General features: G+C 34.2%; 1 protein-coding gene across 1 annotated transcript; it reads right to left on the reverse strand.

Annotated features, from left to right (window-relative positions):
• Nucleotides 1-7,111: 7,111 nt before the first annotated feature.
• On the reverse strand, nucleotides 7,112-10,146 carry LOC133190614 (uncharacterized). Its single transcript, XM_061326304.1, has 4 exons — nucleotides 9,978-10,146; nucleotides 9,575-9,709; nucleotides 7,823-8,050; nucleotides 7,112-7,503 (listed from the first exon to the last, which is right to left on the reverse strand). Exons 1-4 carry the CDS (start codon nucleotides 10,144-10,146, stop codon nucleotides 7,208-7,210), a joined length of 828 nt encoding a protein of 275 aa, XP_061182288.1. The 3' UTR covers nucleotides 7,112-7,207.
• Nucleotides 10,147-13,713: the final 3,567 nt, after the last annotated feature.

The raw sequence follows: 13,713 nt of genomic DNA on the forward strand, positions 1-13,713 counted from the left end.
TATTTGCATATTATGCAAAGAGCAAGCTAACTTGAACATTAAGTTATTCGTACTAGCTATTCAAAAACTAATTTAGAAGTAGATAGGCTTCAGTATTTGAACCGTATTTCTTTCAGAGGGATCAGACACAAATTTTTACAAAAACTATATTTTCCAACAACTCATTTAAAAGTTTTATCGATGACTAAATTTAATTTTTAAAAAAATCAGAGTACTGGAAGTACTGCAAAGGATGCGTGATAGAAGTATCCAGTCAACTCGTACACATAGATAGCATGTAGTTGACTGGCATATCAGTGGCTAAAGGAATACATGAGTATATGAAATATTTTTGAAATAAAAAGAGACGAAGGTTTTTTCTTATTAAATGATAAATAACGATAAGGTTTTTTTTTAATCGGGGGAGGGAGAGAGAGAGAGAGAGATTTTGCGATGCTAGGAAAAAGTTTCCAGTGTGGTGACTTGAATCATTTCTCAATTTCTATAGTCACATTACTTTTGTTGTAATAGATCTTTGCTATAGTCGTCACAGACTGTGTATCCAGTAGGCAGGATGCTTGAAATATATATCCCCTACTACCCAAACTCCGTCACCATAAGCGGAAAACACACCGCGTTACTCTCTTAAGAACTTATATTGTTTTTATCACTATTTGAAAAAAAAATGCAGTTACTGGGCTTATATAAAACCACTAAATAGAACGCGCATAACATCCGTGTACAATATGTCAACATTTTAAATAGAAATTTGTTTTCAGTTTAGTTTTTTGTCCCTCCTCCTTAAACTTGTAAACACAGAAAATCAGTTTTTATAAAAGATTAAAATATTATTAAATTTTACTTTTACAAACGTATCAACAACAGAAAATAATGTTAATATAACGTATTTTATATGTAATAACCTCGCGCTAACGTTATTTCCAACGCGTAGTGCATTAGAGCAAATGTAGACAAAAAAAAACAAAATATTTTTAGCCATATGGTAGGTCCTGTTAAACCTTTGACATAGACCATCATAAAAATGGCTGAAATGTGATTCTGATCATGCCTGAGATATCGATGGAATAGCACATAAAAGAAAATGTGCTTGCTGATTTCACATAAAATATGATAGGTAAAATAGATTAAGTGTAACTGTTATTTATTTTTGACGCATTCTTGAACTTGATTGTTATAATTTGTCGGCATTTGCTTGCAGATTTTTAGCATGCCAAAGAAAAAATAACGTCACAATTGCAATCGTTTACAAACAGCGCAGTTTCCTTAAAGTGACGGAGTTAGGGTAGTGACGGAGTAAAGAGTGTTCCCATATACAATTGTTCATAGAATATCAAATTATATTTCATCGACCAACAAAATGAGTCTGCAATATAAACAGAAAGATATCTTTTTCGATTTTTTTTTTCAATTTCCTTTTTTGGTTTATAACGATCAAATATATATACATGTTTTATCAATTTCATCTTATGTACCTTCCAATAAATTTTGTTTATTGCTACAAAGCTTTATTTCCATTAGTTTCAATAAATATGAATCAAAAAACTAAGGAGGGTAAACATAGGATAAGTAAAAACTTTGTCAACCCATCCAAAATAATTGTTCATAATCTCCGTTCACTTAGCTATGTATATGTATACTAGTAGTTCACTCTTCAGACCGTTTTGAATGATTTTCGAACACAAATTTTTTTTTTTCTAATTCTTATGTTCTTCCACCTAGAATTGTTCTAATAGGAAAAAATTGTGTATGTTTATGTGAGTAGGTGTTGTGAAATCTCCATAAATCGTTAAATTTAATCTCTGAAAAATTTACCACAGCATCAAGACCCAGGTTATTGAAACTCGACGTTCTGTTTTCAATATTTGCTGCACATCATTGGTTTGGTTTGGTTTGAACATATTCTATTGGTAAGATGTTAAAACAAAAGGATGGGACACAAGTTCTTAAAACTTGGAATGTCCCCTCCTTTATACAATTAATTACTCAAAATAATGTTAAAAAAATTAACTAACTGGAACAAAACATTAGTATTATTATCTACTTACATAGACTGTGCATGCACAAAAATGATTTGATGTAGTATGTACAAATGAATTTAAAGATATAAATTTAAAAACGACCAGATCTCTTAATAAACAATTGCATATTTGAAAATAATCTTTCATTTTCGGAAATTCTGAACACCATTCACCAAAATCAAAAAGAGACAAACGGTACCAGACACATCTCCATGTAGTACATGTATGTTATAAAAATGGTTGAAGCTTTTCTATTGCTTACTTTAGTAAACGCATATGTTGATGTAATAAAAAAAACCTAAACAATCACGTTAATATATAAAAAAAATTTTCGATTTTCAAAAAATAGTCAATTTAAGATGAATTCAATTTTTTTTCAATTAAATGACCCTTACAAATAAACAGCTTTCATGAAATTATAATGAACACTGCTAATTATTATCACAATTGAAAAAAGAGAAAGAAATTAAACCGTGTGTTGCATTGAATTTTAAAAATCTTATATTTTATTTATCAAAATGTTTCTTTGCATAATTCGTTAAATATTATGGAAATGGTACTCAATGGAACTATGTTTTTGTCTCAAATCAAGTTTTAACGACCAGGATATAAATTAAAACCCCAGTCACATTTTCAAAAACGATTAACCACAGACGGTTTTTGGACAAAATTGGGATTCTTCGGGCGACGGTCAGTAGTTCATCGGCCGTTGTCTTGCAAGATTTTGACCTTTTTTTCTGTTAGCAAAATTATGGAAATTATTTTAAACATACGTACAATTATTTTTATTGTAATAATCTGATTTATCGATATCAGGCGGTTTTTTTTTAACCCGGTCATTCTACTGTGTATCTATTATTAGAAACGTATCATAGTATTGTTCAAAACATTGTTGAAAGCAAATCATATTGAATGGTTTTCTGCGATCTTTCAAAAGCTTTTGACAGAGTATATTGACTGATTGTATGCTGTTTTACGTCCCGTTCGAGAATTTTTCACTCATATAGAGACGTCACCTTATACCGGTGAAGGCCTTCAAATTTAGTCCTTTACTCGGCACTTAGGACCATTGAGCAGTGAGGGTTCTTTATCGTTTTAAGGTCTCATCCTTTCACTTCAAAGTGCCGAGCGCTTGGCAAAGGAACAGTTGTTACCTATTTTATATCGACTTCGGTCAGTCGCGGCCGTGATTCGAAAACACCAAGCGAGCGCTCTAACGACTGACGGCTTGACAGAGTATAGCACAGAGGACTTCTTTTTAAATTACAATCTTACGGTATATCTGGTGACCTTCTCCAGTGGTTTTCTAGTTCTTGTATAATAGGTCACAAAAAATAATGTATAAGGACATATTATCATCAAAACTAGATATTTTTGCAGGTTTACCTCAGGGTTCTGTTTTAGGCCCACTTTCATTTCTGATATATGTAAACGATGTTGCTGTAAAAATGTTATCAATGTATAGACTGTTTGCTGATGATAACTCGCTTCAACAATCTTCATATATTATATTTGATATTGAATATAATTTAAATCATGATTTACATATTTTGGAACTGTAGTCAAATCAGTGTCCTCTGAAATTCAACCCTTCCAAAACAAGTTATTTTTTCAACAAGAAAAATATTTCTGTTATGCCTAAATTACTTTTTAAAGGCGACAGACTGGAGTGTGTTCCAGTTCATCGTCACTTGGGTCTATTGTTGTCACAAAACCTTAGCTGAACAGAATACATTGATAGCATTGAAAACAATGTTTATAAGAAACTTGGGCTTTTGAAAAAAAAAACAACTAAAGTTTAAAATTGGTAGGACGCACCTTTCAAAATTATATGTCACATTTATCAGACCATCGCTCGAATACGCTTCTATTGTTTGGGATGGCTGTTCTAACCATGATGCCGAAAAGCTTGAAAGAGTTCAACTATCTGCAGCTAGAATTGTTAAGACTGCGGAACATTAACTGGCAAAATTGGAAATATGCAGCTTACGTCATTTCCATCTGTCGCAGTCAAACACTTGATGATATACAATGAAATGGGCGGGTACAATTTGACACGGACGTCTGCGAAAACATTGGATTGAAATTGCAATTCGAAATTCTTTTCAATCCACCTGAGCTATTTTTCGCAAAGTTATAATATATGATCGAAACGACAAATAATTTCAGTTCCCAAATGCGTATAGTTTGAAATTAATGTATAACAATTTTCTATTTTGAGGACAAACAAAAGTTATAGAAGATATAGCTATATGTATATTCTTTTAGGGGAAGACCATTTGATTCTAGAAGTCGGGGGGGGGGGGGGGCTGGCAAATTTTGTCGAATCTGATTATTTATGGTTATGTCTCACATGAAAGAATATATTAAATATTTGTAGGATGACAAAAGACATTACTTATTTTCGTCTTCACTGAAAAAAATTTGAAATTCAATTTCAATCCATCTGAGCTGTTTTCAAACCTTAAGTGTGAATGTCAATCTGATTAAAATCAGATCTTTGTTACGCTCCGAAATTCTGATGGTCGCTGTACAGCGACCATCAGAATTTCGGAGCGTAACAAAGATCTGATTTTAATCAGATTGGTGTGAATGTATAATTCAAAAGACAAATAAATTCAATTCCCAAATACATATTGTTTGAAATTCATATTTATATGAGTTTTTAGCCTATAATTTTAAGGACACGTCAAAGTCCTAAGACCGCGGAACATTAACTGGCAAAATAGGAAATATACAGCTTACGTCTTTTCCATCTGTTACAGTCAAAACATTTAATGATAGACAATGAAATGTGCGGGTACAATTCGGCACGGACGTCCGAGAAAACATTGGATTGAAATTCTAGTTTGAAATTCATTTTCAATCCACCTGAGCTGTTTTCAAACGTAGAGTGTGAATATATGATCCAAAAGACAAATCATTTCGATTCCCAAATACATGTTGTTTGAAATTCATATTTATCATTGATCATTGTTTATATGAGTTTTTAGCCTATGATTTTAAGGACACGTAAGTCATAGAAGACAGAGATTATTTTTTTTCATGGAAAGGCTATTTGATTCTAGAAGTTGGGGGGGGGGGGGTAAAATTGTCGAGTCAGAGCATGCCCTCACTTGACAAAATATATTTATTTCTAGGATGACAAGAGGTATTTTCTTTAGTTTTGTCTTCACTGAAAAATGTTTGACAATCAAAAACAGGGAGGGGTTGTCCAAACTAAAAAAAACTTTCTTTTTTATTTCCAAGATCGTTCAGCCCCCCTCCCTCCCCAACACATGCATGTACATGTACATACCTAACAGAAATAAAATATTTGTCCCTTTATATTTCTTTAAAAACACTGTACAAAAATTCTGATTTATATATTTAAACTTCAAAATATTCCGAAATTGAAATTATTTGTCTCCTGGGTCAATCATTAAGACACTGCCTTCTAGCTTAGATGAAGCGGATTGAAAATGAATTTCAAACTAGAATTTCAATCCAATGTTTTCTTGGACGTCCGTGTCGAACTGTACCCGCCCATTTCATTGTCTATAGTTAAATGCTTTGATTGTAACAGATGGAAATGACGTAAGCTGCATATTTCCAATTTTGCCAGTTAATGTTCCGTGGTCTTATAGGTTTTCCAGTCTTTGTGTCTAGAGAAATACTTTATTCTGAAACTGGCTTGGAAACTTTAAAATTTAGGCGCTATGTCGCAAAAATGGCTACTATGTACAAAATTGATAATTGTTGTGTACCTGAATACTTGAGTGATATTGTCCCACACAAGCGTGAAAACATATCAAAATACAATACTCGTAATAAAGAACAATTCACCGGCTGTTCCAAGGTGCAGATTAGAATTATTCAAAAAGTCCTTTATATCCGATGCTGTAAAACAGTGGAATTTATTAAAGATAGAAACGAGAGAAGCCATCTCACTCAAAGCATTTCGCAAAACTTAACTACAGAAGTAAAAAATGCACCAATTTATTTTTCATTTGGTAAACGTTATAAATACAAATATAATCCATACTAAACTCAGACACGATTGTAGACTTAACTATGATCTACACAAACGAAATATTATTAACAGTCCTTTATGTTTATGTGAGAAGTATGAAGATGTTTATCATTTCTTTTTTGCGTGCAAGAATTATCCAAACGCTAGGAATAATCTTAATTTTTAACCGCCAATTTATACTTGACGAATTGGTCATATTGACACAAATTTGTTATTATGGGGTGATGTAAATTTGCCTTTACAGACTAATATAAATATTTTTGCTGCTGTGCATAAATTTATTGATGAAACCTGTAGATTTTGATTGCTATGATATTGAACAGAATTTTCACTTGTATCACTTGTTAAATTTATTTTTCTATGTACTATTAATATTTCTATTGTATTTAAGGAGAGGAACCAGTAAGTTGCAAGAACTTGTTTCTGATCCTTTTGATTCATTCAATAAAATACAAGTATGTTCAAAACAAAACCTCTTTTTTCGTCAGCCGACCAATTTTATGTCCGTCGGGTCCAGTTACAATTTCTTCTACGTCAGTGGCCGATATCTCAATTGAAGTAGTCATGGAATAGTCCATCAACCAATCCTCGAACTTCTTCGATCCGACCATCGGCAGACAGTCTATTAAGTCGGTTGTCGGTCGATTGACATTTAGGTATTGGGTTTTTGTAAATGTTGGCCGACGGTGAAAATCAAACTGCGACTGAGCGCCCGATGATCGGGGGACAGTTGACCGACTTATAAATATTTAAACCTTAATTAAAGTAATCGGTGTTCCTAGGAATTAATGTGACTACTCCGCGTCGCCAGATACCGTACATGTACATGTAGTGTCGGTCGATCATGTTTTTTTTTTTTTTTTTTTGTTTTTTTTTTCTCCAGCCAACGATACGAGAAAAAATTGTCGCTCAAAATTATGCTTTATAAGGTTACAATCGACCAAATACGTATATGTATTAAGAAAGATTCATTTTATAAAGCTTACACCAAAAGCAAACATAAATCGGACAATTTTAATCAGAAAAGTTCACTTGACCCTTTTGCTTAGTTAAGTTAAAAAAAGTCTTTATTATCTGCAGGTATATCAATTTTTATGAAGCTTATCTGATAGAAATACAATGTGCTCTGTTTTATATATATATATATATATATATTGCATTCTATGTACAAAAAGAATTATTTGGTCTCCTCAAGAAGCCGTTTGAGCCACTGTTTGAGGTAAGCTTCTCTAGCAGGATTGGGTTTGTTTTCCTTGGACCTAAGTCCCCCTTTTCTAGGACGTCGGGTTCTTGAAGCTTGTGTCGTTGCCTCAGTAGTGGCCTCGGTAGGAGCTGCTGTGGTGGGGGCCGCTGTAGCAACATCATCATCATCATCTGTTGTCACATCTACGGTTCCAGGGTAACTGGAGCAGACAGTGGAGTCCACGTTTCGCTGGTCGACATTGCTACATAGATATCCGTATTCTGTCAGATCTGTGTGGCAAAGAGACGAGACTGGCTTACATGTATAGAAGATAATCACACGATTTTTCAAATGTTGAAAAACTGATCATAGGGGAAAACTAGTGAACGATGCATGCTAAGTCAAATATTTAAAAAAAAGAAAAGAATTTTTTTTTTACTTTAAGCTAAGATGGAAAAATTTTGACTTTCATATGTTTATTTACACAGGCCGGTAACATACTATGCTTGATTTTATGTGATCACTGTTTTGTATAATGATCAAGTAAAAATTAACCCCTGTGTGTAAATAGATGCACATTGATACTGCGATATGCTGAAGTTTTTTCACCTGTTCCAACACTTTTATCACAAGTATAAGACACTCTCTGTGAGTTATCTCTGGCACCAGCTCCCCAAAAGCACCCCAGGACGTAAGGAAAATCAGAGGTCAAATGGTATCGGTACTTTCCGTCCACCATGCGACCATGACAAATGTCAAGGTCATCTGAAGTCAGTGGCTCCGTTCCCTTGTCGGAAGCACGAGGACCGTAAATTGGAAACCCATCTAGGGCAACACCTTCAAGAAACATAGCATGAATTTTCATCAGTAGGGCTTAATTCCACTTCCAGGTAATTACATGCCTTACCCCCTTTTACAATTAGTCGTCTTGAATTACTATAGTAAGCTGGAATTTGGGAAAATGTTCTAAAAAAGATTTAAACAAGAAATAACAGTTACTTGGCTAATGAAATATCCAAATAAAGTGTAGATCTAAAACTTGCCATTGTTTAACTAATAAGTACTGAAAAATAGCTTAACCTGATACTTCAACTGTAAAGTACTAGTATAGGTCAAGTGCAGCATCCATATACTCCAATTACTTTGCAATATTTTTCATTGCAAAGACTGTAATCACCTCGGAATGAACCTCGATTAGATTTTAAACCTTATTTCTCACCTGTTAAGAAAAGATCACACAGAGCAACCGGAGTATCATTTCTGATATGATCACGGCACCAAATGTAGCCGTCGAGGGAGAAAAATGGGAAGAACCAGACCGGAATTCGAATCAAATGATTTTTTTTTTCTAACTTCAGAATTTAAATGATTCAATAAAAAGTATTCAAAACAAATTCTCACTAATACTAAGTATTACAGTGTATACAAGGTTGGTCAATCGTCATTGTCAGACGGTTCATGTACATGTATATGAGTTCAAGTCATTGCAGAGAATGACTTTTAATATCACATCATGCACTGCTGTTCTTGAGGAGATGTTTAATAATTTTTTTTATATATTCCCATGTAAAACTTTGATCCCATATTGCCCCCGGGCCCATGATTTGAACAATCTTGAATTTACACCATGTCAGGAAGCTTTCATACAAGTTTCATTTTTTGTATGTTACATCCCGTTTGAGAATTTTTCATTCATATAGAGACGTCGCCATATACTGGTGAAGGGCTTCAAATGTAGACCTTTACTCGGCACTCAGGACCATTGAGCAGTGAGGGTTCTTTATCGTGCCAACGCCTACCGTGACACGGGACCTCGGTTTTTAAGGTCTCACCCGAAAGACCCGCAACTTTCACTTCAAAATGCCGAGCGCTTGGCGAAGGAACAGTTGCTACCTATTTTTATCGACTTAGGTCAGTCGCGGCCGTGATTCGAACACGCGACCTTCCGACCACGGAGCGAGCGCTCTACCGACTGATTTTGCCCTTTGGTTCTTGAGAAGATTTTTATGACACCTACCCTATTTTTCCTCTTCTTGATTATCTCCCTTTCAAAATGTTGTTGCCCTTTCTTTGAATAAACTTGAATCCACTCAAGTATACTCTATGCTTAGTTTAATTAAAACTGGCCCAGTGGTTTTGGAGAAGATGAAATTGTGAAAAGTTTACGATGACAATAACAACGACGACAAACAACGGACCCCGGACACTCTGTGAAAGTGAACCATAACATTCACAAAACGCAGCAAACTTACACATGTATTCTCGCACCATACCAATATGTATACTTTATATACCTTTGCATTTTGAAATATTATGTCATATATACTTAAAAAGGCCAATTGAATAAGTAGAATTATTTACCAATGAACTGATCATACTCTGCAGTGTAGGTATCTCCACAGTTATATGACTCTGGTGACTGATGGTAGTGGTAAACACCATTGGAGTCCGAGTGACCGTTACATCGGTCAAATTTCTCCGCATCGTCGCCCTCCACTGCATGTAGGAAAAAAAAATGCAATTGAATCATTAGAACTGCGCTCATTGACTGGTTTGATGAACATTTTTACAACCCTGTAAGATGTGTTATAGGATACTATCTTAACTCTGGTTGATTTGAACCCTACTTTAATTTTCTAAGAGCAACAATCAAATCTTAAAGATTTTGATTATAAAAAATACTTTCCAGCATTTGAACGATTCAATGCAGCTTAAAGCTAAATATTGTTATTTTAAAAAAAATATCTCAGGCACATTAAATCACCAGCATTTAGATCAGCACTGGTTAGAGGGTTATAGATGGCTACACCAGTCTTTGTGATTGCAATTGTTCCCTTTGGTAAACTCCCGGGAGTGCAGGCAAACTCTACTTCCTTGTCAAACGTGAACCGGAAGTTTTGGGAAGATGCCGTGTGCGGATTCACTTGTTGCATTTCATGGTCAGGAATCCCATTTGATTCGACGACAAAACTGAATTAGAGATGTTAGAATGCATTATAAGATGTGTCATTACATAAGATTTATCTAGTAAGCCAAGGATGGCAAGAATAATGCACTTATCTCCGCTTGTGACATGCCGAATCAAATGCACACAAGAATAGTAGAAAGTATAGATTTTCTCACACACATATGGAAACAGAATTTTTCATACATACTGACCGACAATTAAACTACTTGGCCGGTAGAGAGCAAACAAATTAAATATTTAAGTCGGTCCGATATAAAGATTTTAAAATTCGTGACACATACAGGTACTATTCACCACGAGAGATGTGTCTTCAAAACGTCTAGGGTCCTGCACGAGTCTTCTCGTGGTCCTGTGTCCCACGTCCACGAATGGACACAGGACCTGCATTCGCGGATCTAGAGGGGGGAGGGGAGGGGGGACCCCTTGGAATTTGCAGAGTTATTAAAAGTATATACTGAAGCAAATAGGAAATGACTTTGGACCCCCTATAAAACGTGGACCCCACCACCACCACCACGAAATAGGATGTTTTCACGCTTGGGAAATGGATTTCACGGGGGGGGGGGGTGTTTTTAATTTTTATTATTTATTTTCTTTTCTTTTATTTTTGCTTGTCAAGAAATTTTCCGGGTTTAATACGTTTGGGAAAGGAATTTGTTTTTTGTTTGTTTGTTTTGTTTTTGATTTGCTTGTCAAGAAATTTGTGGATTGGAATTTTTTTGACTAGGGTGGAAGCCCCCTCCCCCCTGGAAAAAATTCCTTAATCTGCGCCTGCAGGAACCCTGACATTGTGAGGATACGAGAGGTGTTAAGACAGCGAATTTTACGACTGACTGATTTAATTTTATTTTCAGTTTATTTTTTGATTATACATGTAATTAACTTTCAAGTTCTCTACCAAATTCTTGTCTCGCTTCCACCCCCTTGTCCATCGCCCAGGCCCCAGGGTGGTTAAGAATCCATGATTGGAAATACATTTTTAGAATTCAGAATAAAATTGGACAATTTATGAGTTGAAAAACGCACTTATCTTATTAAAAAATCAGTTGACTTTTATATATAGCCAAAATATTGTCGCCGTGGTTTATGAGGGCTCTGAAGGTAGGCTGAAATCCTTTTCTGGGGGAATACACCGAGGGGGGGGGGGGAGTCGGCTGTGAGGAAATTTTACTTTACAACATAAAAGATATTAATTTTTGAGCATTTTTGTAGTCAATACCAAATTAGGTCAAGAATAATGAAAATATCCTCAGGCAGCCCACTGAGTTGTAAATTTATGAAATGAAGCCTCTTTTGAGAAAAATGGGGGAACACAAAGATTATGTTTAATTTTATTAAAATAAAACGTAATTTTGTGTTCCCCCATTTTTCTCAAAACAGGCTTCATTCCGTAAATTTGAATAAATATTTATACACATGCATAAATAACTTAAGAGCTTGGTTATTTTACAACTCAGTGGGCTGCCATTGTTATTGCAAACGGTCGACGTAAATCATGTGAATTCGCGGTATTTATTGAATAATTAGAAAGATATTTTTCTTTTCCTCCCTTGAACATATATAATAAGCATAATTGTCACCCCATAGAGAGACAGAAATGATAGTTAAGCATATATATATATATATATATATATATATATATATATATATATATATATATATATATATATATATATATATATATATATATATATATATATATATATATATCAAAGTATACTTAGAGCAAAGTATTAATTTCTTATTTCTCTTTTCAAAATGTGCTGATGGACTTTTTTTTAAATTTTCAGTATTCATATATACATTGTCGTTATAGGTACTCATGTGCGGATCTAGAGGAATTTGCCGAGTTATGTATATGTAAATGTATATTCTCAAGCAACTAAAAGTGACCTTGGACCTCCCTAGAAAACGCAAACCCCTGTTAAGTTCGTATGAAAAGTCATACTTATGAAGCGTAAGAGGTTAGCGGCTAACCCCCCCCCCCCCCACACACACACACACGCAGTTGTTTCACATTTGGGAAAGGAGCTTACATGTAGGTTTTTGTGGGTTTTTTTTTAAATTTTTATTTTATTTATTTATTTTTTTTTTTTTTGCTTGTCGAGAAATTTCTTGGTTGGATTTTTTTTTGACTGGGGTACCCCCCCCCCCCCCCTTGGAAAAAAATTTCTGGATCCGCGCCGAGTACTTATATATTAAAACTGAGTAAGCCGTATATTTTTGTATTTTACATTCACATGTATAATGTAGTACGAAATTTGAAATTGCTTTCATTTTACTGAGTGTTTGAATCAGTGATGGATGAAGAAATCCAATAAGAGTAAGTTCTTACTAGTCAGTATAATCAGTGATCGTAACTGTCCCTCTGTTCTCCTGGTTGTTATAGAACTGTGCCCTCTCCTCCGCTGACAGACCCTCAGTAGCCCCCCTTACGGAGGCTTGTAGGGTCAACAAAAAAACGACTGAGAATACTACAAAACAGACCATCTGAAATTTAAAAAAAATATATCATTTAAAAAAAGGGGGAAAAACAGGACAAGATCAGGCAATTGACACCCCCCCCATCCCCTTTCAAATGATGAAAACTTTTATAGACTGAAGAAAAAGACTGAATAATTTTAACTCTGCATCTGAAATCTTTAAAAGAATAAAAGTACTAGATATTTTGAAAATATAACAGGAAAATGGAATTACATAAAACATATATAATTTTTCAGGTATCTGTACAGATATGAATTATCAAGTACACAAGTAAAAAAAAATGAAATGGTGTGTTTTAATTAAAATTTGAAACAAGATATATATATATATCACTCTGTCCAATAATTGTAAAAACAAAATCACAACTTTGCAATATGCCTCTCCCAAAAAACCATAAAGGGCCTAAAAAACCACCATTTTTCTTATACCTTTTTAATATTATATCAACAACTTGAATAAATCATTTATAAAATTCTGACATTATAGTAGACTAAAAAAGGGATATACGCATCTGCTTACCGTGAATGGGTACCTGTCGAAATAACAATATATAGCTCACATATCTTTATTAACTTGATTTTATAAGCTTGATCACATGACTTGCCTGCCTTGCCTTATTCGGACTAAAAAAAAAAACAACAACAAACAAACAAACACGAAAACCAGTTTTATCACATCTAGAAACGTCAGAACAATTCGTTCCAGGTTTCACTTCTTGTTGATTTTAATTCAGTTGTAATTTAGAATGCTCGGTCAAGTGGACATATCCTGAGGCTGTTACTCTAATACATGTACTGACAATAAAAATCAATCGAAGGAAAATTCATAAAGAAGAAAAATCAGAACTTTATGAAATTGATCTTGATGAACAGAAAAATAAAATTGAAGATCCCTAAAACTGGAAGGAAAAAGAAGGAAAGAAAGTACATGCTTTTAGTAAGCAAACCTTTTATTAGGAATACAATCAAAAGATGTCTTAGAGAAAAAAAAATGTTTTAAAAAATTCAATGTACAGTCTCGGGGTGCACACGAGGGGGGGGGGGTCCTA

Source organism: Saccostrea echinata, unplaced genomic scaffold (genome assembly GCF_033153115.1).
Source record: "Saccostrea echinata isolate AGI-Se365-2 ecotype Australia unplaced genomic scaffold, CSIRO_AGI_Sech_v1 ptg000022l, whole genome shotgun sequence".
NCBI classification, from domain to species: Eukaryota; Metazoa; Mollusca; class Bivalvia; order Ostreida; family Ostreidae; genus Saccostrea; species Saccostrea echinata.